Raw genomic sequence first — 27,230 nt, 5'->3', positions numbered from 1 at the left:
GAGTTTTCTGTTTTCCTGTGCTCCAGTTATTTATTTCATACCATGTATATTAATATTAATAATTCTTGACTCCTGTTAAAAGAGCCATAAAAGAAACCATATGCATAACTGACGCTGCTCGTTGCTACAGAATTGTATTTTTAGTGCTAAAGAAAACAAAGAAAAACATTTTTCAAGCTGCTTCCGTATATTATATTTTTTATGACAGGTACAAGGTACTTACTTTAGCTGCTGGCCCAAATAACCCCGGTACCTACCAGAGGATTTCTGTGAAGCTAACTACATAAAAATGCTACGGAAATCTTGTACATAACAATATTTTTTAGCAGAAATGAAAAAAAAACACGATGAATTTTCCCGTCAAACTTGCTCAGGCAACACCCTAGCACTGCAATTCATAAAACTATTGTCACTATGGCTATGGCCAAGAATGTTTCCACTAGCCGAGAATGGGATTAATCGGAATCTGACTGCCAAAAAAATCCGGTACCCAGTTTCCTGCTACATAGGTGAGCATGCGAAACGACAGGAAAAAATCGGATGCAACTCCATCGATGATAGCCACGGTACAATGACGATGACGATGGCGATGTGCAGCCGGATCTGGCAGATTCAGAACTATCTATCTGAATCACAGTGAAGGCACAGCAAAAAAAATCCGTACTCGAACAAAAAAAAGCTCCCCAATCCCTAGGTATGCGATGCTGGGAGACGAAAATGGCGACGCGACGATGGTCCAACAAATCAGAACAGAACGAATTGTTACGCAGCAATTGAAACAGTTTTCATCGCGCTAATCCGATTGGAAAACAAGTGCTGGTCACGGCGGCGGCAGCGGTAGCTATCCGTACTTATTTTCCGGATACTTTGAAGGTATTCGGATTTTGAGTTTAAAAGCGCAGACCCTCGCAGGAGGAAGGGAACACAATCTGGACTATGATGCACGCTAAAGTGGATGCCGAAAATGTGCTTCGTGCTTAACCTGATGAACCAGGACAAGATGTGTGCACCGGCTAGAGCGTGGAGTCCACTCGGATGCTATCCGGTATTGATTTTGGTTTACAAAAAAGAGTGATTGGTTTCTACTGAGCCTACCGGATGAAAAGGGACGGACTGATCAGTTCAGATATAGGATAAATTGTTGATTGCAACTAACTGTTTGATTTTTCAATAAACCTGCAACATTTTACCGGCTATTCCGCAAGAATATGATAACACATTTCGGTTGTATGGTCCGTATACCCATATCCAGCCAGGAAGAAGTCAACACAGGAGAAACTAATAACTGAAAGACTTGCCTTCAATCAAGTAAATCTTATCAATCTCTTCATGTGGACGTACTGTGCTTACGAAGGTACATTCGCTCGCTTGCTTTCACTTCCCGCATAAGCTAGGATTTTGCAATTAATTTCTTTACAATTTGCCGACCTACGATACAGTTTTGCCTGACATGACGGCTCTGACGATGGGTTCCCGGGTCCTGGTACGGAATGGTGAAATGAATGCCTGAGAGTTTTCCTTCAGGGAGCCAAGCCGGGCCAAGCCGTATAACACACAGCACAGTTGGACGATGCACTTTTCCGTACGCCACCTTATGTCTGCACGGTGCGGCGGTGCGGTGTGGTATAGTGCCATCGCAGCATCCCCTCTTCCGAAATAGACAGCCAAGGATAATAGGATTAGGTTCGCTTACGCTTTAGCAACACTTGAAGCAAATTAAAACTTTATTGAATGCCGAGCGCAGTCAGACAGTGTGTCCTCCCTCCCTGGCGTCATCTTCGGCGTTGTTGGTCGTAACGTTGGAAGGGAGAAAAGATTTTCAACTATTTTCCAAGTCCCCACCCTACTTTTATCATGCATTTACGGTGCATATTGAACCGGATGCAGTAGCGAACGAAATTGAGTTTCGTGTTATGTAGTTTACATTGCGGCGCGGTGGGCAGGAAAGACGGGAACTCTTGGATTAGAAAGAACATTTCATTTAGGCTTAGCCGAGATTCTGACAGCAGCTGTTGGATATGAGCTCTCCCGTGCCAAGGGATTTCGGGAAGAAAAAGTATTGACACCGTACCGTCGGTTAAAACGAGTTTCCAATCATTTTCAAATTAAATCCATACAGCGGAAAATCAGTCACAATCGAACTGTAAACGAGATGGCATGAAAATAGACCCAGTCTTCTGAGTCTTGTGAGTGAGGGAACGCTTGATGGTAATACCGGGAAAAAACGAAGGGATTACGTAGGGGCAAACATTTGTTTCTTATTATTGTAGCTCGTGTTGAGTGCTTAAAAAATTAAGTTAGTTTTTTATTCATATCCCCCTTAGGATGACGGCTCTCTTCACGTCAGAAACAGTAGGCCGTTTATGTATATTTTAATGAAAAACAAATAAATACATGAGAGCATAAAAAGTCAATTGACTGGTGTTTTTGGTCTTCACTCGAAATAAATAGCAACAAAGTCGTGCGAGGTCGTTCCGTTTTTCCGTTGTCAGTTCGAGTCGATATATGGGAGTAAAGTTTTGGCGCATCGCACGTTTAACTAATGGAAAGCAAATGTTTGCTGTCTTTCTCCCATATTTAGTCAATTATGGTTATGTTTTTAAGCCTTGTATTCTCAAAGTATTCACACTTTTCAATTCATTTGAAGCTTTAAGAAATCGAACAAGTGAATGTCTTATGAGTTATAATTCGAATGATCAGATAATTAGTTCCCATAGCCATCTGTATGGAATTCCTTACGAAAATCGTGTAAAATACGTCTTCTGTGTAGCAACTGCCAAAATAATCTTTCATATCTTATTATTGCACATCTCACATCCCATTGTTGCACAGGGTTTGTTTTGATTTTTCCTTATTATTCCAATTGCCAAGTTGATTTTTCTGTGGACAAAATCACTTCCATATACTTCAAGATAACCTTCACAGTGAATTGTTACATCTCAAACGCGATGCAGAAATAAAGTGGTTAGGACGTGTGCAATAAAATTGGAAGGAGTGTCGTAGGTACGTTGTTCCAATTATTGAACCTACGAATTTATCGGGATTTTGTTTTATAAAGACCTAATAAGTGAATAAATTATTCAATAGGTATAAGTAGTTAGTTTCTATTAATGCGTCGTGGATTTCGAGAGCATATCTAGTTGCATCTAACATTCGGTGAAAGCTTATTTTAGGATATAAGAAAATCGTTTGGTGAAGGCAAAGCTGGGACACATGTCAGGCATCCTCCTGCAAACGTCGAGAAAATTCTCAGTCATCTTTTCACATCAGATCGCATCAATATTACTTCTCTACTGCCAGATGAGGCATTGTTCGCCAAAATAATAAAAAACGACGGTTGCCTAAAACCGTTTTATTTTTCTTACCGACAATCATTTTTCATTCACCGGTTCCGACATTGCGCAATTCTACCGCCAGATACCGGAACGTCCCGTCGTCGTCGTCGTTTTTGGGCCATCACAAGCGGGCTCCAGTACGCATGCAATAAATCTTCCATAACTTGCCGGAATAGAAAACTATTGAGATCCGAACGCCAGTGACTGTGCGGAGCACAGACAAATGTGCTCCGATTCCGACTCCCACGCCCAACTTGGTTTCCGTCCCTCGAGCGCCCTGAGAACGAAAACAAACTGCTCCGCTCATCCTTGCAGTGTTTTCATTCTAGTGGGTAAGATCACACAAACAGGAACCGGAAAGTGGCAAAAATTCATCTATCATCATTTTATAGACGACACCCGATAACGGGAGAATGCAAGAAATTGACGTGGCTTAGAGCAAACAAAAGCCGTTACTCAGATAACGGAAAAAAAGTCCCGGAAAATTTTTGCCGGTTGCACTTTCCGAGCCATTCCCTGAGGTAGTGGCTTAGCTTCACCAAGAAAGATGTCCGGGGGAAATGTTTTTCATCTGTCTCAGGAGGAGACGTGCCTCCCTGTTTTTCTCAAACCACACACAAATCGAAAGCCACACAGCTTGCAGACTCGGTCCAGTGCTTCCGGTTGAATAGCACATAAATCCGGAGTGAAAACTAAAGTACTCCGACACAGGAACAGAGCAATTGAAACTTTGTTTCGGATGAAGATTCTATTTGAATCATAATTCCACGGTTTAGCAGTGACATTTGTTGGTCGATTCGAACCAATTTCCTGTGAAACATAAAGCAGTCCATCCTGCTAAGCGGCAAATTGTTTCCCTTGTAAGCCGAAACCGTTGTTAGTCCTCCCGCAGACGACGGTAAACCACTTTTATGACTAATGCGCCAAGATTAACTAAGCGTTCGTCCGCATAGCTGCAGAGTAACTTAATGAAAGAAAAATTATGCTATCTGCCCGGCAGCTCCACAGTAGAATCTGCTTTGCGTATGTATGTGCACGGTTGAAGGTAAAATATACTCGCAAACTGGTAATGAAAAGTAATCCCACTAAATCATATCATTAGGCGATGCCTGTTTTTGTGCGAGGCATACGGAAGCGGTACGGTGTGAACGACGACAACGACGATGAGGACAGAAAAGCATATCCTTTCTCCGATACTCCTGCGAGTGCTGTTGGCGGAGCAATGGCCAGTGTCACTTCCTCGCAATTCGGCTGTCCTTGCATCTATCTGATAGTAGCGTAACTCCTTAGAGACGAGACGCGTCCTTTTCTACTGCACGTTCTGCAGGGTCATCATATTTTTTTGTTTCAAAGGGCCAACTTTTGCTTGCCATTTGGTCGCCTAGTGACTAAACACTTTCCAGCTGACTGAAAGTTAATGGTATACTTTCCATGAGTTGGCGGATTTGTACCATTTCCCTGGTGTGTTCCGAGGATAATTAATAACCGATGACCGGGTGCGATAATACGCCAAAAAGGACGATGTCACAATAGAAGCCACCCGCCGCCGGATAGAATAAATTAATTATTTCGTTGAACGTGGTCTTCAATTGACGTACTTAGCAGCATTCAATCCAGGTCAGTGCGTTTCGTGAAAATCCCGACGCTTGCTTCGGAAATAAATCGAACCGTAAATCAGGGATTTTCTAAATCGGCTAACTGATGTCACTAACTATAACAAATTGCCTAAGAAAACGGCCCGTGGCTTGACCACGTGCAGTGATTCACGCGAAAGCAAAACAAAGCACATCACGTCTTTCTTGCTCTCTCAGCTTCCAACCATCACTAAGGATGCCTGCATGGTGACTTGATGCGTAAACGTTTATCTTTTTAATCCATCCTTTTATACGAACGCATTGTCAGCCATTCGGCCTTCAGTTGGACCCCCACGTTCATTCGTTTTCAGTCTCTTGATCTGTTTTGCCACCAGGATAGCCACGGCATCTCTACTTGGACCGAATGTCAGCAGGAATAACCTCAAAAATGAATGTTCCTGTTGTTCGGAAACCTCAGTAGGAACGGCGCTCGGAGTGCAAATTCCTTTTCCATTTCGCAGCACATTTTCCGCAAGGTTTTCCACTAGGACCCGGTAACCATAATGCGTACGATGATGAATCCAAAACGATAGCATCACACCGGAAAACACGTTTTGTTTGCACTCACCGTCCGTCCGTCCATCGTGGTGCCGCTAGGGGTTTTTGCACTCACGGAAATGACAGTTATAATTGCGGCGCCTCCGGTGCCAGTTTGGAGATTTTCTGCGACAACGGTCACGCCGATCATGATATCGCGAAAAAGGAAATTAAGCGCAGACACACTCGTGCACTGGCGAAAAGGTTACTGCTCAGTCGGGTATTTTCTCTGGGGCTACCGGTTCTGGAAATTATTCTCCGAAACCGGTCAGAGCTGCGACTAGTGAGCGCAAAAGGTGACATGATCTAGGGAAACTAAAGCGAAAATTGCATTGTCACTGTTTGAAAATTTGCTGGTTGTGATACGAGCTGGTTGAGAAATCTGGAAACACATAGAATGGTGCTTCAATTGGAAAACTCGTCTAACACATAAATTTTGAAGGCTGAAAACCATACCTCAGAAGCAGTAAAACAGTAAAACAGTAAAACAGTAAAACAGTAAAACAGTAAAACAGTAAAACAGTAAAACAGTAAAACAGTAAAACAGTAAAACAGTAAAACAGTAAAACAGTAAAACAGTAAAACAGTAAAACAGTAAAACAGTAAAACAGTAAAACAGTAAAACAGTAAAACAGTAAAACAGTAAAACAGTAAAACAGTAGAACAGTAGAACAGTAAAACAGTAAAACAGTAAAACAGTAAAACAGTAAAACAGTAAAACAGTAAAACACTAAAACAGTAAAACAGTAAAACAGTAAAACAGTAAAACAGTAAAACAGTAAAACAGTAAAACAGTAAAACAGTAAAACAGTAAAACAGTAAAACAGTAAAACAGTAAAACAGTAAAACAGTAAAACAGTAAAACAGTAAAACAGTAAAACAGTAAAACAGTAAAACAGTAAAACAGTAAAACAGTAAAACAGTAAAACAGTAAAACAGTAAAACAGTAAAACAGTAAAACAGTAAAACAGTAAAACAGTAAAACAGTAAAACAGTAAAACAGTAAAACAGTAAAACAGTAAAACAGTAAAACAGTAAAACAGTAAAACGGTTGAAACGAAAACCAAAAAAGCAAAAAACAGAAAACGACCCAAGTTTCTAGTTTTATAACACTCTTATGATGGTATTTATGGCCTATTTTGGTCATAAAAACCATCATTTAAGTGTAATAAAACCTACAGGAAATCAGAAAAATAGAAAAACGGAGAAATAAAATACCAGGGTATCAAAAAGTCGGTTTTTCAAACAATCGAAACACCACAAAATCCAAAAATCAGAAAATAAAAAATCGGAAAAGAGAATATTTAGAAAATAATAAATTCAGAATATCTGCAAGTCAAAAAACAGAAAATCAAGAAAATCAGAATACAGTAATGTTTTGCCGGCTCATTGTTGAATTTTGGGCTGACAAAATGAGGAAACTGACAAAATCAGGATTTTTTTTGGTGCAGAACCTTTTTTGGTGCGCATAGCTTTGAACGGGAAAACTTGGTTTTAGGTTTGTGGAACCTTTGGAAGAGTTTCTTAAAATTAAAAGTTCTATCGTTCAATGGAGTTCAAACTTTGATTAATCCCCCTAAAAGTGCAATAAAAAATTTATTTTTCTTCAGTTTCAATATAACACATTAATGTGTTCTACAAAGTTTTGTAGCATATTATTACAAGAAATTTTGCCAGACAGTAGTAAAGACAGTAGCATTCTGTCTCTTTAGCAAAAATAGAAAAATCATGTTTCTCATAAATATAAAATCGGTAAAATCAGTACATATTTTTATTTTAGCTGGTTTTGTAGTTGTATGACTTTTTCCTGTTTTGCAAAGTTGTACAAATAGTAAAAATACACAACGTTACTGAACATAGTATACTTCTATCTTTGCTTGTTTAGGAACTATAGAGCTTTTTATACAAAAATACCCTAATTTTGACCCCATATTACTCGCTACCCCATATTACCTCCCAGTTGGCTCCGAGGTATGACGCTGGTCTAATAAGCCAGTCGTCGTATGTTCAAATCTCGACTGAGAGAGGCTGTTAGAGTCAATAGCATCGTAGCAACTGGCCGTGCAATTGTTCTGCACTCTAACAGCTGGCTGCGAAGTCTGTCGTATAAAAAACAGAAGGTCAAGTTTCGATAACGGAATATAGTTGCTTACTCGCTAGAAGACATCATTTTATTCAAAAACTCTCCCCAGAGAATCATAAATTTAGAACAGAAATTTAAAAAATCAAAAATTAGAAAATATGCAAATAAAAAATCAGAATATCAGAAAATTAAAAATTCGGAAAATCAAAACATTGAAAATTTATAATCACAATATAGATAATCACAATATCAGAACAATACAGGAAATGGAATGCAGAACGCCGAAATCAGAAGGCAGAAAGCAAAGAGCGAAACGCAGAAAGCAGATAGCAAAAAGCTAAAATCCAAAAACTGGAAGCCGCAAAGGGGAAGTCAAAATTGGTATTTTAAATTGAAAATCAAAAACTAGAGGAATGATGGAAGCACCAAGAAAACTGAAAAAGGAAAGTTAGACAAACAGTAAAATGGACAAAAAATTGATTTACAGAAAGTAAAAAGACAGAAATACAGGAATACAGAAACGCAGAAGGACTGAAAGGCAAACATATAGACATAAATACATGTTATTTTTGTTGACTTTTTCGGTGAGAAATAATAAATAAATTAGAAATAATAGACAAAGAATTTCACGGTAACGAACCCCAACAATATAGACATAAAGGCAGACAAACAGTATAGAAAGACAGCAAGGATAATAAAACAGCTAGATATTTAGACGAAAAAAAAAACACAGAAAGGCAGAGAAATAAAAATATACACAGAAGTTAAACAGAATAGGGGAGAGTAGTCAACAGTGAGACAACAGGAACAGTGAGTCAACGGGAACAGCTACATCATAAAACACCCAAGGTCCACGATATTTTGGTGCAAAGTGTAGTTTGTGAACCTACATCGCATAATGCAGTTTCAGAAAAATTTGTTGATTTTTTAATATATTTTTCAATGAAAATCAGTTTTGGAGGGGTCAAAGTAAATTCTTTTGCAATCATTTTCAAGTGATTTTGAACAACGAAATACATATTAAATTAAAATTAAAATTACTGCCTGGCATCACATAGCAAAAAGAGTTAATATTTGAAAAAAATATGACAATCGTATTGTTTGCTAACTGCGCTAGTTCACCACTTTTCATAAAACATTCCTATTGGCAACGGTGAGACACAGAGACGTGGGTGACACTGAAACATAGCTTTCGCCATGCAAATTTTTTTGAAAATTTTTTTTAATGTTTAATTGCAAATTGATCCATAGGGATTGACTGTAAATGAATTCTGAAGTGTAAGCTACAAGTCAGGTGTTCAGGATTTGTGTTTTATATGAGTATAAATGTATATCTGAAAATAATCGGAATTTTCAATCATATCCAACAATAATATATGATTTATAGACACAATAAATAGCACGACCTCTAAACTATTCTTTATTACCCAAAAATATGGTTTACGTTTAATTCAAATAGGTGTCTCAGTAGGCAATACCCGTTGTCTCACTCTTCCCACCTACTGGGGAACAGTGAGCCAAAAATATACCTTCACAATTGTGGTTATAACTAATTTAGCTTATAATCAAAACGACTGAAACTTTTTTTCAGACAACTAGAAGGATATACCTTTCAAATGGACTGAAGAGTTCGTTGATAGCTATCACCAAAAAAATTTAATTTTTTTTTTGAAAAAAAAAGTGTCTCACTGTAGACGTCCCTCCCCTACTGAGAGAAAAAAAATTTTAAAAAATCAAAAAGAGAAGAAAAAATTGTAGGGAGAGAAATTATATACGACAGGCACACAAAGCGACGAAAAGAAATTTAGGACAGATAAGAAACAGAAAAGAGAATAAGAACAACGGACAGACACAAATCAAAAAACAGAGAGACGAAAGGAGAGAAAGGCGAGAAATAGATAAATAGAACAGCGAAGAGACAAATATATAGAGAGAGACAGAAAATCAACAATACAGGCAGTGAAAATGGCAGAGAGATAAAAGGATAGAATAATAAATTAAAAACAAAAAGAGGTAAAAAAAGCTTTCTGTCGCTTTTTCACAAAAAAGTATAAGCACAGAAAAATAGAAAGAGTAAAGACGAAAGATGCAAAATAGAAAAAAACGGAAAAGAAAAAATATAAGTGGAGATAACAGAAACGATAGATGCGACAGAAACGTCAGAACAGAAAAACAAACGGAACGATGTGCAGAAAAACTGGGAGAAAGGTGGAAGGCAGAAATTCAGTAAAACAAACAGACTGATAGCTAGACAGCAAAAAATTTCTAACAAACAGACAGGAAGAAAGCGAAAGATAGGAAATCATAGAGATAGAAAAAAAAAGAAAAGAAAAATGATAGAAAAACAAAATGGCAGAAAGACAAAAAGGCAGTAAAACAAAAAGGGAGAGTACTGAAATACTGCAAGACTAAATTACTCAAAGACTGAAAGATTGAAAGATTGAAAAGCTGAAAGACTGAAAAACTGAAAGACTTTATGGCTGAAAGACTGAAAGACTGAAAGACTGAAAGACTGAAAGACTGAAAGACTGAAAGACTGAAAGACTGAAAGACTGAAAGACTGAAAGACTGAAAGACTGAAAGACTGAAAGACTGAGAGACTGGGATATATTGAGATATATTGGGAAAATTCCTTTTTTCATGTTGAGCCGTTCGCAGTTCAGCCAAAAAGGATTCAGCTTTTCGTTATTCCGTTGAACATTATTTCGGCCTTCTGTGACAATTGTAGAAATTCGTGTTTCAGCCATTTGAAATTCGGCCATTTGCGGCTCGACCATTAGATCTATTCGACCTTTTGTAGGTAGTCCGTTTTGGTAAATTTTGAACTTTTTTCGAACTTTGAATTCACCTCCTGACTTGGTGGATTAGTTCTGCTAAAGTTGTTCTAAACAAATTCAAAGTATAAAAAATATTTATGTCTATTTTATTTAATTTATCGACTGTAAAATTTGTTGGCTGTCAGTAAAAGTAGATCAGATTTTTTAATCTTTCCAACGTTTTGAGTATTTATTTCTAGTTTACATCATATCATTTAGAGTTTCCCATGTTACCTTCAATTTGTCTTGTTTGTAAAGTGGCAGAGCGTTTGGTGAGAAGACTCGAGCAGGAGCGAAGAGCAAAATAATATCAAAATGTGTTATGGAAATCGAATAACTCATATCAAAATTTGGTCTTATTTTGGCTGACATAGTTGGTAAAATAACAAAAAATATCAAAATTTTGGTCCTCTCAAAAGAATAACTACTTGTGTTATTTGAATAACAAAGCAATAACATGACTGTATTTATAGTTTGGAATAACATATTTTATTATTATTAAGGTATAGAATAATAAATGCAGTAGCATATGAGATACTAAAAATAAATTATATAATAATTTTTATTATTAAAATCTCTTTAATCAATAAAATATAATTTTATGAAATATATCGAATGTCATTTTTAAGGTCATAATATGATATGATAACAAAATCAGTTATTAAACTCATCTTACAACCACTGTTTTAAATATCTACCCAATTACAAAATGTGTTATCAATGCATCTCTATATCTATTCAATAACAAAACATAGCATTAGAACTCAGTTTGATATTGTTTTTATATTATTTTGCTCTTCGCTCCTGCTCGGGGAATGGTAGACTGGATGAAACTGGGAAATTTCGATATGAGGTCAAAAATATATTGGGTCGTTCAATGGTAAGTGGGACTCCGACCCACATAATCTCGGTTGGTACCCGAGTGTTTTAGGAAATTAAACTATTACCACACCCTTCTATTAGATAGTCTCAAATCTAATTTTTTTACTAGAAACAACCTAGAGATAATCCTTTAGATGTACAGTTAATTCTATCGTTAGAATTAAAAACATCTTTGTGAATCGAAATCGAAAAATCGAATAGTTTTAGAAATCTTAAGGAATGCTCATTCATATTTAATCCCCATGAAATCCGTCAAATGACAATGTATAAATAATTTAAGCATTTTTTCATATTTTTACATTCTACACAACCATACTAACTGCCCCTCTCATTCTATTTCACAGACTGTCTACACCTGCAGCTGTACCGTGACTCGAAGGATCGCTACAAAAACGGACAAACAAAGGCATCGCTCTCGTTGCAGCACTTTCTGGGCGTCGAGTCCGGTTTCACACTCGACAAGGAGTCCAACACGATAGCAATAATCTGTCAGGATGTGATAGTGGTTCTGGCGTTCGACACCCGTGAAAGACTGATACAGTGGCAGGTAACGTACCCTTAATCACTCTCTGTCGCTTGATTAAAGATGATTACAAAATGTCTATTTTAACAACTACTCTCTTTATGAAGGTTAAAATATCAAACAACCTAGGAGATGACTTGCAATACTTGGTGCTGGTCTCGTCGGCGCCCTCGAAGGCCAAACTGGCGACTGGACCAGCACGAATGCACATCCAGGATCATCGGTTTTGTTTGACAACGGGAGTTCCTCCACGACTGAATGGCATGTGGAACATACAGCATCTCAGGTAAGCATTGACCGCAGCTCGGACATCGGTTTCAATTATTGACCGCGCAACTGATGGCATTCCGTTTCCGCAGACGCTACGGAGTCGTTGACAATCGCTTCTGCTTCGAGGGTGGTTCCAGCTGTGGAAAAGGGGAGGGATTGTACGTTTTCGTCACGGATCTTGGGGATGAGATTACTCATACACTTAAAATGGCATCCCAAGGTAAACTCGCGAGTAAAAAACGGGCAGCCGCTAGAAAGATTGCAGGTACTTCTGAACAATGTCAATATTTCACTTCTACGAAATACCTAAAATGGGATTTTTCCTTCCAAAAGCTTTCGACAGTCCTCGGAAAGGAGCGGAGTCCCGTTGCACTAATTATAACGACGAAATCTGTACTGTTCACATTGAAAATTCCACTTGCACTTGCCGAACGGCTTACTGGCCTTCGACGGAATCTAGAGACTTGGACAGTAACTACGGTTGTGGTGATACAGCTTCCGTGTCCGAAGGACACGATAGCATCAACGATATGGACTCATTCCCTCGGTAAGTAAAGTGAAAATGCCCTTTATTATCTTATACTCAACAGCACTGTACTCACCCGCAGGAGCACCGTGGCCAACTTGGAGCGCTGCATGAGTTGCATTTCGAAGCTGGGTGCACCTTCCATGTCGCGCAGTTCTACGGTGACAGGAACCCCTGGAGCTGTGGCACCGATGCCCGCTTGGCATACGCTGACTGAGCACAACAATCACATCAATCAGTCGCACGTCGCGAAAACACCAGCATTAGATAGGATGTCCCTTTGTTCACACGGTAGCAGCAATACTTCCGAATATTCTATCCCACGACAGACTTGTGCTCCCAGTCAGCATGGGCCAGAGTCGTGGTACGAGAAGGTTCCGGCTACTCAGCTGACCTGTATGCATAATCGTCCTACGTCCCCCTGTCAGTGTTGTCCTCCCGGCAGACCACCGAAACCCAAAGAAATTTCTCTACACATAACAGCTCCGATTCATTCAGCTATAATGTCTTGTAAGTCCCCTCAACCAAGTCATGTTGGTCCCTACGAAAACTATGACATCCCAAAGACTCCCGTTGCTATTGACGACAGCGGCAAAGCAACGGAGAACTACGATACACCTAAGAAAATACAAGAGTACCTGTTGAAGGAGGCCACTAGCAGCGGCAAAAGCGACGTTGGTAGTTATGGCAACTATGACATGCCCCTTTCGTTAAGCAATGCAGTGTGTGGATGTCTAAACGGCAATGAAGGTCAAAGTGTAGTGAAGCCTGATAAGGAATTAAGCGGTCCTCGGGTGGATTGTACGTGTAATCGGGTTATGTCCTGGGCTGATAACTGGATTCCTGGATTGCCACTGTGTAAACGAGGAAACGGGATTGAAAATACGGGTGTCCAGATCAATAAAGTTAAGCTGAGTGGTGAAGGAAAAATGCCTGTGGTAGACGCTAGTAGGGATAATGCCATTTATGCGACTGTAGATATGACTAAGAAAATTAAAAACCGACTCGATGGGGCTTGTGAATGCGAGAGAAACGAAAGTGAAAGTGTTAAAAGTGATCAGAAAACTAGCTACGATAACTATGAGGATGTGGAAATACTTTCCGAATCGCAGAAAGCAAATTACGCAAATTTGGAATTCGAAAAATCGCTCGAAAATTACGAAAATTCCAAGGAAGTGCTACAGAGAGCGGGTCTCTCTATGCATGATTTTGAATATGAGCAGAAGATCTGCCACAAATGTGGACACCCCAATAGTAATTCAAGAGATACAGAGAACATTAAAACGGAATCTCAAAATGCTGACAAACAGGAAAACTACGTAATGATGGAACCTACCAATCTCAAATCCAAGTTCCCCGGTTACATCCCAATGTCCCCAGCAGCTCCAGCAACCGTGACCGATGCTGAACCACCTCCAGCATCCCCAACGGCACCCCCTTTGCCATTCAAGTCAGATCTCCTTAAGCAGCGCATGAGTCGAATCATCGGCGAAAAATCTGCCAGTAATCCGAGTCTATGCGGACCAGCGGTCGATCGAAGTCGAAAACGGATAGATGATGAAACGCGAGTACCCGGAAGTGCAATGCTGAAGGGAACCACCAGCCCGTACGCTCGCAAGCAGCTGCTGGACCACAGCGATCTACTACCTTGTGATAAAAGACTTTCCCCTCGAAAACGTTCCGCCTCGGCCGAGTCATCCCGCTTCCTAGACGATGGAGAAGAAGTCGAAAGTCCGCTCAGTGGAACGGCATCACCAAGCACTGAAACCCTCCAAAAGCCATCCACTTCGACCTGCAATATCGAAATCCGGAGATTGTCGTCACCCTGCGTTCACCAAGAAACGGAACCATGTTCGGCGGAAGCGTGTTGTGATAAGACGGCCGCGCCCATCGAAACCGAAGACGATATCTCCGCATCCACAAATCCTAGTCAGAATTCACAATCGGTCTACATTCGACGATCGGAAAGTGTTCCATGCAAAGCTCAAAACCGTGATAGTTCAAGCTCCAATGATTCCGGCGTATCCACAGGATCTCTACGACAGCGGGGAACAGACTTTACGGAATTCGAGCTTCCACTCACTACGGCAATGTCTGCCCGAAGACACCAACGACACGTACTTCCGCAGCAGGGATGTGTTCATTCGTCTCTCCCACGAAGATCCAAATCGTTCGATCCACTACGGGAATTGACATTCCAATTTCAAAAAATTCGCGTCCCCGAGAAGAGCACGTCCGCCGAAGCCGAAGTGCCCATATGTCCACCGAAAACAAAAGCGTACGGAAGTCCTGATATAATGGCAACCACCACGGTACCGTACATAGACTCCAGAAGTACCAGCAGCGGGACTTCCGACATGTCCGACTACATCGAAACCCTATCCCTGTCCAGTCACAGTTCGTCGGATACACCCGAAGGCATGAGGTAGGTTACCAATAGATTTTGCTCTTCGAAGGAGAATCCTGTTAAATCGTTTTTTCTTCTTTTTACATTTTTCCGCGCACGTACAGACATATCCGACAGGCAACTTCGACGTTAAGGCCTCGCTCCGGCAAGGAATACCAAAACATTGACCGGTCGATCCTCTCGCTTACGCAGGCTGGCAGTGAGCCTTCACTGAAGCATCCCGGCACACCGTCACAGCTGCGTGGACTGCTACCGTGTTCGGCCAACTACGCCAACATTACGCCCGTCCCGGAAAATGCGGAATCACCCAGTCCCGGTTACCAGAGTGGTACCTCCCCGCAGGAGGGACAGGGTCAGCACTTTATGTTCAAGGTAGGTTGCAAAATTTGTACCTATAGCATATACTTTTCAATGCTACAGGTCGGACTCGATTATCCGGGTGAAAAAAAAAATTTATAATGTTAGGCATGTTTTGAACGTAAATACCTTTCAAAAAACCTATTTACAAAAAAAAAATTCAACCGGATAATCGAGGCCGACCTGTATTACTTACTTCGGCGATAGCCGCTTGTCGAATCTAGACCGAATTTAGGAGTCGACTCCAAGCTTCTCTTGGATCTCTAGTCACCCCTTACACCCGCTGTTCTTTCATCCTCATCAACAGTACTCATCCAACAGGCACGGGATCTGTCTCGAAATCGCGTTCTCTGCTGAATATTCGCTGGTCCCTCATCCGGCATCCTTGCTACGTGGCCAGCCCACTATAGCCTGCCATGTTTTATTCACCTAATAATATCCGCATCTTCGTATACTTGGTAAATTTCGTGATTTACGTAATCTTACGCTCAAAATACCAAGAGGTCGTCGGTCGCTCTCGTTCAATATCCACGCTTCATTGCCGTTAACACCGAGGATATTGATGTTATCCGCGAACCCTAGGAGCATGTGAGATTTCGGGAGGATGGTAACGTTTCTCTGCACGCCTGTCCTTCGAATAGAAAATGAATGGCAAATTCGATAACCTTGCTTCAGACCATCTAACGTCACAAACGAGTCCGATGTCTCACCCACTATTCTCACGCTTGATTTTAAACCATCAAGGGTAGTACGTATCAGCCTAGTCAGTTTTATTGCAAAACTATGTTCAAGCATAATCCGCCACAGCTCATTTCGTTTTACTGAATCGTACGCCCCTTTGAAATCTATAAACAACTGAGGTGTCTGCAAGTCGAATTCCCGGAATTTATCGAGGATTTGTCACAAGCTGAAATTTGTTCCGCCGTGGAGCGTCCCTCTCGAAAACCGCACTGGTATTCAGCAACAAAGGTTTTCTGCAACGGGCTCAGTCAGAGAAACAGGATGCGGGAGAGAATTTTGTTCTTAGAATTCAGGAGAGTAATGCCTCGGTTATTGCTGCATTCGAGTCTATGACTCTTTTCCAGTTCCTACCATTCTATAGGTAGCTTCTCCTCAGTTCATACCTTTAGTATAACCTGATGAATTGCACAATACAGCCGTAAGCTCACAACTTTCAGAAGTTCGGCGAGGATGCCGTCCTTTCCAGCTGCATTGCCATTTTTCAGTTCTCTCACTGCTTTTCTAAACTCGTCCAGAGTTGGTGAATCCATAGCTTGTCCACCATCTTCAATCGTTACCCTATTTCTGTTAACCGCTCCATCTTGTTCACCATTCAACAACATGTTAAATGGTCCAATGTGCAAATGAGAGATTCTCTTTACGTCTCCTCTCTTATGCTTATTACGGCGGCATAAATGCATTTCATCCCAATTTTTCAAAAGGATTAGCTTTCCAATAACACCAGCAACCGTTTCATGCAAAATAGACGCATTCAAGTGCATTTAAGCCACTGTAACAAGCGTAAACGAGGAGACGCAAAGAGAATCCCTCATTTGTACATTGGACTTTTTGAATTGTTGCTCGTCAAATATTATGTTTAGAAAGAAACTATTTTCACATTCGAATTCCAATCGAAAATAGTCGAGTAAAAAATGGCTTTTTAGCGCTGTGCGCTGGAAATGATGATATAGAAATCGACACGTTTTCGGAACTTAATTTCACTTTAACGCTGTGCCAGTTATCATCCATATGCATCCCAGCGATAAACAATCTTCAGAGAGTATTTTAACCCGCTAAATAACTTTATAATATCAAGAACTTTTCAGTTCGCCTGAATCTACATTTTTCGCATTAAGCATTTATTCTTCCCCAACAGAAAAAAATATAAAATAGGTTCCCATAGCCATCTGTATGGAATTCCTTACGTTCCAGAAAAACAGGGGCTACCACAAGAAAAACAAGCTGCAATAAAATTGGAAGGAGTGTCATACGTTGTTCAAATTATTGTACTTACAAATTTATCGGAAGTAATTTTATATCAATCTTTCAAAACCAATAGAACATGTTTATTTGTGTGTAACGTTCGATGAAAGCTTATTTTGTAACTCAACTTTCTTAATAATTTTGACAAGAAAATCATTTGGCGACAGCAAAGTTGGGACACATGTATGAAAATTTATTATAACGCTTAAAATTCACGTTGATTTACAGGAAAAAATCCTAACATTCGATGGATAATGAAATTGAAATGTTGTCAAATTTAACATTTAACATAATAAACCGTCGAGAAAATGTGCAAACACTACGAAGTGTGCAATAATTAGGTGGTGTGCAATAATTGGCAATTTACCTAATAGTTTTGTTTCAAAATTAAGAAAGAAGCAGTATTTAATCATATTTTGGGTTATAGGAAAATTCGAAAATCCAAGCGACAATTGTGCTCCATTTTGCGTTGTTAGTATTGAGTGTTGCTTAGTTTTGTACTTGACACTTGACTTGACTTTGATACTTATTAGTTTCGATGTACACTCAAGTCGCTTTTTACGCGAAGGATCCGTCCCGCGTAAATCAAAAACGCGTAAACAAAAACTGCGTAAATTCCGAAATTCGCGTAAAAAAGCTGCGTAAATTTCAAAATTTGCGTAAAAAAAACAAAATTTCGCGTAAAAAAAACTTTGTGGATTTCAACACTACGCGAAAAAATAAACGTTTTGAGCACATCCGGTAAATTCCAAAATCGCGTAAAGAAAATCGCGTAAATTCTGAAATTCGCGTAAAAAAACAGCATAAATTCCGAAACTCGCGTAAAAAACCGCTTAAATTCCGAAATTCGCGTAAACATAGTCGCGTGAAAAAACCACATAAAAGGCGACATCAGTGTATACTATTTTATAATAACTAGAGTCACGGATGAACCCATTTCTTCAGCCTAGCAGTATGATCACTTTTCATCGCATTTGCTTTATAGGTACTGTTCTTGATTATATTTGAAGGTTTTGGTTGTTTTTCCGTCTTTCATCCTAAATCATTCGTCGTTTTGTTGCTCCGTCTTTTGTCTTTAACTTCTTTTTTTCGGAATGTGTAAATTTTTTTCTGTTTTACTTGTCTCTGACTCTGTCGCGGTCCAACGTAAACCATTTTTATTAAAGGTGGAGGAGCGTTTTGGTGGGAAGAATGGTAGACTGGATGAAACTGCGATACTTCGATATGGGGCCACAAATATATTGCGTAGTTCAGTTGCTGAGTGGGACTCTAACCCACACTCTTTCGGTTTGCACCCAAGTGTTAAACTATCAGCACACAACACCCTATATTAGATAGTCTCACTGCTATTTTCGATCTTTCCGCTCCACCTGTCGACGGTAATTATATAAGACACGCCCGGTGTGATAAAAACACCAGCGTGCTGATCGACGGTCGGCACTAGACTACCAAGCTCCTACTACAATGCTGTCAATAATAATCTGTCTTCTCAGTGGTAAAAGCAAAAAGAGCAATCATACAAAAAATAATTACCGTCGTACCGGTGGAGCGTATGCGTGTGCGCAGGAATGGTTAGACTGGAATAATCGAAACTAGATATGAGATTATCTAATATAGGGTTCCGTGTGCTAGTAGTTTAATCGTCAAAACACTTGGGCGCAAACCGCGAGAACGTGCGTTAGAGTCCCACTCAGCAATTAAACTACCCAATCATATTTTTGTCCCCATATCGAAATATCGCAGTTTTATCCAGTCTACAATTTTTCCCAGCAAAACGCTCCTCCACCATTAATAAAAAACGTGTACACCGTTGCCTTTTGCGGTCATCTTCTTGTCGTTTTTTTCCTCTTTCTAGGCAATCGTTTTATCCTCGCTTTAAGGGGGGACCCTACTCTGGAAGACCGAAAAATAATAGATTTTCGTAAATTTTTTTCAGGTGCTAGAATTATAGTTAAGTGTTGGGGTATTTTGGTTATTGGTTAAGGTATATTTGAAGATATATTTTGTGTTTTTTGGATACCAGAATAGTGATTATTATGCTGGTGGCAGGTGGGCGCGTGAATGCCCTCTAGAAAATAGTTTCTTGCTGGCGGTACGCGCCGGGAACCAACGGACTATCGTAGAATGGATATCAAGGATGATTTTGAAGCTTTAGGTTAATACCTAAATTGTTACGTAGCGGTTTTTGAAAATTCGAAAAATTAACAATATAGCGGCAATTTTTCCAAAAGAAGGGTGTTTTTTCATCAAAAATCGCCAATTAAAAGCTCATAAAAAATTGAAAATTGAGATATCAAAAAACGGCTAAGTAACAATTTAGATAATTCATTTTTACGTGCTGAAAAAAAAATTCAGCCAAATCGGTCCACTATATTCTGAGATACACGTACCGCCAGCTAGAGAAACATGATTTTGAGGAAAACGCGTTCAAAGTTCCGTACAGCAATGGATTTCCCTTGAGATGACTCCACAATATTTGTCGTAAGTTTTCAATAAGAACAGATATTAAAAAATCCTTTTATCATGACATTTCTGAAGGTGTAAGCATCTCGAATATGCAAAAAAAATCGATTTTTCCGACTTTCCAGAGTAGGGTCCTCCCTTAACATCGGGCTTTTTCGCAGTTTTATATCATCTTTTTGTCGTCACTTAGCCGTCGTTTTTTTGTCATTCTATCTTTATTGTCATTTTGACATTATTTCGCCGTCTTTTTGTCATCTTTTCGTCGTTAATTTGTCGTCAATCGTCAATCTTTTCGTATTTAAACGTCTTTTGTCGGCAATTCGCGAACTTTTTGCTGGCTTTTGGTCCCTTTTTGCTATTTTTCGTCGTCCTGTTTGTTGTCAAGATAACAAAAATGTTGTCGTTTTACTATCTTTTCGTTGTTCTTTCATCATTTTTCTTTAGTATATTCAGTGACTTTTTCTTAGCTTGTTTCGTCGGCGTAGAATTTATGGAATTCCACGAGCGTTTGATCCGTAGAAAATTCCTAAATCCGCAGAATTACGAAACTTCCCTTTCGATGGGAAAGAGATAATTTGGATGAGTACAAAAGGTTGGCATATATTTACTGAAGCTCTTTACGTAGGAGACGTGTGAGGTGCTTGTTGTTATTGCTGCTGTGCTGCTGCAGCTGTTGTTGTTGTTGTTGTTGTTGTTGTTGTTGTTGTTGTTGTTGTTGTTGTTGTTGTTGTTGTTGTTGTTGTTGTTGTTGTTGTTGTTGTTGTTGTTGTTGTTGTTGTTGTTGTTGTTGTTGTTGTTGTTGTTGTTGTTGTTGTTGTTGTTGTTGTTGTTGTTGTTGTTGTTGTTGTTGTTGTTGTTGTTGTTGTTGTTGTTGTTGTTGTTGTTGTTGTTGTTGTTGTTGTTGTTGTTGTTGTTGTTGTTGTTGTTGTTGTTGTTGTTGTTGTTGTTGTTGTTGTTGTTGTTGTTGTTGTTGTTGTTGTTGTTGTTGTTGTTGTTGTTGTTGTTGTTGTTGTTGTTGTTGTTGTTGTTGTTGTTGTTGTTGTTGTTGTTGTTGTTGTTGTTGTTGTTGTTGTTGTTGTTGTTGTTGTTGTTGTTGTTGTTGTTGTTGTTGTTGTTGTTGTTGTTGTTGTTGTTGTTGTTGTTGTTGTTGTTGTTGTTGTTGTTGTTGTTGTTGTTGTTGTTGTTGTTGTTGTTGTTGTTGTTGTTGTTGTTGTTGTTGTTGTTGTTGTTGTTGTTGTTGTTGTTGTTGTTGTTGTTGTTGTTGTTGTTGTTGTTGTTGTTGTTGTTGTTGTTGTTGTTGTTGTTGTTGTTGTTGTTGTTGTTGTTGTTGTTGTTGTTGTTGTTGTTGTTGTTGTTGTTGTTGTTGTTGTTGTTGTTTTTGTTGTTGTTGTTGTTGTTGTTGTTGTTGTTGTTGTTGTTGTAATAGTCAATACCTAATTTGATAATAGATGGCACTTTGCTTATGCTGATTATGTTAGTGATTTGTTTCAATTGGGTAGACTGAATTTTGTAATGTAGTAAAACAATTATCGATCTGGCAAGCATAGCGTCTATAAAAATAGATCTATAAATTAATTTCTATCGTTCGCCGTGTAATCCATGCGATTGAAATTCAATCATTGAATTCCAATCTGGTCAATCTGTTTTCAACACCACTAACGCCCGGTTGCTTTATTTTTTCTCATTACAGAACTCGTCTTAACTTCGAGAGCATCACCAATCGGTCAACAAATGAAAGCAATAAAGACTAACTTTTATATATAAGTATAAACAAATAGAGAATCAAAAACAAATACCTATCTATATATATACCATACGAAGAAAAAAAACAAAGCAGCATTGCAGCAAATTGTTTTGTAGCGAAAAACCACACTCATCCAATCAGAAGCCGAATTGACTGTTAGACGCTGCCAGGAGAGGATTGTGCACTAGAATCGAACGAAAAGCAGTAAATCCGAATCACAGAACCCGATAATACAGGAAGTAGCGCTTGTTTCCCTCTGATTTGGTCCGAATAATTACTTTTCCTTTCCGTGTAGGTTCACGGCTTTGATTGCTTTGTCTTCTCTTCCATTGATTTTTAACCTTTAGGGCAAATATTGATCCCCTCTTCCGTCATCCTTCAGCATCATCCCCCTGAATTGCGCACATGCTCCCATGTCACATCCGCAGCCTGAGCGAAAGGTTATCCTTCGGCTAAAGATGTGCAAACTCCCACACAAACGCACACATTTCATCTTCGCTTATCATAAGACGCGACAGAAGTGCGGAATTGGAACTGTTGCAGGCAAGGACAAACAGAAGAATAATGAAGCACAGCGAACAAGAAGGGGATTATTTCCCTTCGCTCTTACACTCAGTCGCAGTCGCAAAACGTAACAAGCAGCAGCGAACGGAAAGCAAACACTGCATTTCCCGATAGTCCAGAGAAAAACCGTTCGTTCGATTGGTTGAAGTTGTGTAACTACAAAGATTTGAACGATAGATCGTTGAATGATTTCTGTTCGTACAATTATTTCGGTGTAAAGAAATCACGGGATGACTGTATTTGCTTCCGAGATTTTCCGGTCACCGTGGACACCAGTAAATGGGCGCTTCAAATCAGCCAGCGTCTGAGAACGAGGATAAATAAGACTCCGTTTGGTTTGTGTGGGAGTTTTGTGTGCAGACCGCAAAAATAAACATAGCCAGCATTATTGATTTCTCAGGTTGCGATATACAGTTGATCAACTTCTTTTGCTATGTTTGCTTCTATTGTTTACAATGATTCAGCAGTGAAGCTGGCTGGCAATGGAGGGAAATCACAGCATTTGTTCTGTGGGTCTAAACAGAAACCCGTGACACCCAACGTTACACTATTATACCCTGATACCGGGGTCACGGACGAGGATAATAGAATTATTTAGAGTTATTCTGTTCTGCACTCAATCATCTTCGGCGTATGTGGAAACTTTTAACAATCCTTAAACACAGGAAAACAAATAACAACGACTTTTTATTGTTTTTGTTATAGATGAACAATGGTATGTGTCAGCAATAGAGTATTTTTACTGTACCGTGCTTTGTTGATACATAATGAGAAACCTAGGGAAGAGGCGAAGACACATGCAAATACGTATAGAAATCCAAAGGAGTTAAAACCAGTGTAAAAGTTCCACTCGAAACTTTTATTCAAGTGCTAGTCTAAACAAAAGCCCCGTTTTCAACCGAATGCAGGAAGTTATTGTTGTAAATATATTTAAAAATATATACAATTCGTGTATTATAAACAATTGCCAAAATACCTATTACGAAATATTTATTGATATACCCCTTAGCGCATACTGAATATTGACGCATTTAATCCAATATTAGTATACATATACTAACGGAAAACCTTCTTTTCGAAAAATGTATATTTAAGACGTACTAAAACATGATCTATTTTCTATGTATATAGAGCAGCACTTTTAAGTCCACTCCTCTCGTGAGATCCATTTTTGTCTCCATCGGAGAGCCCATCTAAGATTTATCCCTTTCTTTCACCTTCATTGAAAATCACTAACCTATTCACTATCACACCAGTTCTATGAAATAAACACACAGGCAATTCATTTTCATCATTACTCTTGTAACACGCCTAAAAATCACACACACATACACACGAGAAAATTAAAAAAAAGTATACATACACTAATCAAAGAAAAAAAAACAAGCAAAGCAACAAAAAGCAAATCTAGCAAACGCAAATCAACTCAAAAATAGCATAAATCGTTACTCGACTCTAAGACTAACGATGATCGATGTTGAAAATTTTGGTTCCGTTTTTTGACAATGAGAAAAAAAAACTTCAGTTTTTTCTTCAATCACAACAATCGAAAAAAGCACAAATTTATCACCACCACCACCACCAGCAACACAATCACCTGCAGGAAGCACCAGTGCAAAAACTGAGAACGAAAACAATGAAACTGAAGCGCGTTGCTCTAGCTCAATTTTAATAGTAATTGGTAGTGAATCGGAACCGTTTACCTAATTCGTTTAGTCAATGATTGCTTCTGTTGTAATTTCACAAAATTTAGCAAAAATTGAAATAGTAATTCCAAATGGGGCCGGACGACTTAAAACGGAACAGTGGAAATTGCGCTCGGAGCACTTATTTGTTCGTATACTCGATTTTGAACTATCGGAAAGTTGTGACGTAGTAGGGTTTATATTTTATATACATACAAAAAAAAACAAAATTCAAAGAAATACCGAAAAAAAGGTGGAAAGTTTGTTTTAACTGGTACAAGCAGGAGAAATTATACGCTAAACTTGTAAATAGCATTACTTTGAAACAATGGTTTTCGGCAGCGAAAAAGAAAAAAAAACAAAAAAAAACAATAAAACGATTAATGGCAATCGAAATGGCATCTGGTGTTTGTAGCTCCACATGTAGCATGCAGAATTGAATGCAAAACTGGACAAGAAAGCGAAAAACAAAGAACACTTAAACCAATACAACAGAATTGGTGTGCAAAATGTTGCGCCCTTAGAGCATTATTTGCATAATGGCAAAATTAAGAACACAGCCAACCGAAAGCATGTCTGAGACGTAAGCAAGTCCAAATAAAACTATTGAAACTTTCATAAAATGTACTCACAGTAAGCCGCCCAGTATTTTACTCCTGTGCAGAAACAATCCGAAATGACCTATTTCCTTTATACTTCATTCCCCTTTCTTAGGAAAATTAAAAATTTAAATGTAATTTTTTGTCATTAATATTGTTTATAGATTTGTTCACTTTAAGTTGTTATATCAGTTTCCTACCGTAATCTACGTTCTAATTTTAATAAATTTTTTTACCCTTATTCATACATTTCTATCTCATTTTTCCCATATAATTTGTAACGTTTTGTTCTCCCTTCTCTGTTTGTTTTTAGATATTATTTCCGTTCATATTTTTCTTCCGCATGCTTTTCTTATTTTCTTTGCTCTATTTCTTTCCTATTTTGCATTTAAATTTCTTTCATATGCCTTTTTATTTCTATTTTTTATGTTTTTGGAGCGTCTTAGTAGAATACGAGACCTGAAATTAAATAAAAAGAAAACTATTCCTATTGAATTCTATTACTTATATTTATTTGCGACAGATACGTATTCCACCTACGACTTGCAGGCTTCATTAGTGTCTGTTTTCGAACAGAAAGTCGAAGTTTCGAAGTTCGAAAACAGACACTGATGAAGCCTGCAAGTCATAGGCGAAATACATATCTGTCGCTAACCATCTTGCTCGCTGCGCTCCGGGTCGTCTTGTTCCTACCGGATTTGAAGCGAACACCATCTTTGCAGGGTAGTTGAGCCGTTCCGGATTATAGTGATCTATTGACCATTCAGTAAATTTTACAGGAGACGCAATTGTCTAAAAATGCCCATAAAAAATTCTGTTCAGTTATTTTCTCCAAACCAGATGTTCTAATGAGCAAGGATAATAAGATTCAACATGAGATGATGATTTTTAAAGGATTTTATTCTATGTGTCATGTCAATTTGTTAGTGGTACATCTATGCAAAAAGATCAAAAATCTCCTTTTTGATAAAAAATAGTCAATAGACCAATATAATTCGGAACGGCTTAGTTGTCTGGCATTCTTGAAACATACCACGCCCATCGTATCCTTCCAGCTTTAGCCACCTTTTGGATACTGGGTTCGCCATAGAACTTTGCGAGTTTATGGTATATCCTCAGCCTCCATACTCCGTTCTCCTGTGCGCCGCCGAAGATCGTTCTTAGCACTCGTCGAAAACTCAGAACACTCGCAGGTCCTCCTCGAGCATTGTCCATATTTCATTCCCGTAGAGAACAACAGGTCTAATAAGCGTCTTGTACAGGGGCACTTTGTACGGGCTTAGTCTGCAAAAATCCCCCGACTCCTACACTATGGAAAGTTGCAAAATGTTGCGGCTAATATTTAAATAAACTGAATGCACATTCAAATCTGACCTAAAACTTTTGATAAGACTCTTTGTACATCGACGAAATAATAACGCGGAAAGGTGGAAAGGTGAATAAGGCACTATTATGAGACCCAATAAGGGATCATAAACTGCTAAAATTTCTTCAAGTAGTACCTACAGCTCGTGATTCATATGCCAATCTCCGCTTTCAGTTAGTACTCCGCCAAATATCGCCCGCAGCATCTTCTGCTCTAACACGACAAGGGCGCGTATGTCCTCCGCGAGCAGCATCACAGCTTCAAGTCAAGACTATGAAAAACTACCGGTCTAATAAGGGTTTTGTATATTATCAGCTTCTTACGGCAGTGTATGCTTCTTAATCGTAGCGTTTTGCGCAGCCCCGATTTACCGCTTGAATGCGCCACTGGATCTCCTTACTAGTGTTATTGTCCGCGGTCGCCACCAATTCCAAATACAAGAATTCATCTACCACTTCTAGTTCGTCTCCGTCAACAATTACCATCCGTGGGAGGCGCGTGTTTATTTCTTTTGATCCTCTTCCATTCATATATTTGGTCTTCGTCGCATTTATTTTTACCCCATCCTCCTAACCTCCGCTTCTCTAGCCTAGGAGTTGGTTACCGTTGGGGACAATCGTGCCTCTCGTTTCACTGCCCGCTCGTTGGATCACCCCCTCAAGAGCGATGTTGAACAGCATCAGAATAAGCCGTCACCTTGTCTCAATTCTCACCGCATCTCAGAGGGACTCGAGAGTGTCACCAAGATGCGCACAAAACACATCACTCGCCAGTAGCGTCAGTTTATCCGGAAAACCGTGTTCGTGCAGGTCCAATGCCTCAATTTAAATAGCATTGCATATAGGACGAACCAGATTACCTACGAATGATCGAAACACAAAGAAACGAATCATAAATGACCGAAACACACTTGGCCGATGTCATAGAAAATATTCGCGGCATTCGACCTGCTCAAATGTTGAGTATATGCTGTCCTTACTCACTGCCGCTCGTTTGGAATCAATTAAGGAATAACCCGAGGGGCTCCGCGGCCTCAAGGTTAACGAGTCTGCTTTGACAAGCGAGAGATCGTGGGTTCCAATCTTACTAGTATCAGGCCATTCGATGTTGTAACATGGGGTCATGTGGCTGACATTTATTCTCAGGCCACTCATTACTCTTCCTTCATGCTGAATTCTTTATTACCCCGATGAAGCGTCGTGACAGTGCAAAAGGTACTCTTATAGTTCAAGTGTATTAGTCAAAGAAACGCAATGAGTTCTCGCCTGAGATAACTGGGATGTGTGATATTACTAGCCAGGCTTGTTATTTTCTCATTTTTCGTACCTCAAAATGCACCTTTAACTTTCTTCACAATGAGCAGAACTGCTCAAACAATTGTGAAACCTAGAGAAACTGAAAATGAGAGGATCGTCAAAATACTCAATAACTCGCTTCATTAAGCCAACAACACTCT

At 39.2% G+C, this 27,230-nt stretch overlaps 1 protein-coding gene across 6 annotated transcripts in view; it reads left to right on the top strand.

The window, feature by feature from the left end:
- LOC128737902 (uncharacterized) overlaps positions 1-24,437 on the top strand; it is a 237,860-nt gene extending 213,423 nt beyond the window's left edge. For all 6 annotated transcript variants that reach the window (XM_053832667.1, XM_053832669.1, XM_053832668.1 and 3 more), the window contains 7 exons: positions 11,632-11,834; positions 11,918-12,096; positions 12,170-12,345; positions 12,414-12,627; positions 12,689-15,031; positions 15,118-15,385; positions 21,507-24,437. In XM_053832667.1, the coding sequence (XP_053688642.1) occupies positions 11,632-11,834; positions 11,918-12,096; positions 12,170-12,345; positions 12,414-12,627; positions 12,689-15,031; positions 15,118-15,385; positions 21,507-21,518 (3,395 nt within the window). In that variant the 3' untranslated portion in view covers positions 21,519-24,437. The remainder of the gene's footprint in view (positions 1-11,631; positions 11,835-11,917; positions 12,097-12,169; positions 12,346-12,413; positions 12,628-12,688; positions 15,032-15,117; positions 15,386-21,506) is intronic.
- The last annotated feature ends 2,793 nt before the right edge of the window (positions 24,438-27,230 follow it).

Source organism: Sabethes cyaneus, chromosome 2 (genome assembly GCF_943734655.1).
Source record: "Sabethes cyaneus chromosome 2, idSabCyanKW18_F2, whole genome shotgun sequence".
Classification (NCBI taxonomy): Eukaryota; Metazoa; Arthropoda; class Insecta; order Diptera; family Culicidae; genus Sabethes; species Sabethes cyaneus.
Note: the sequence above shows the minus strand (reverse complement) of the source record. Positions and strands in the feature narration are given on the sequence as shown.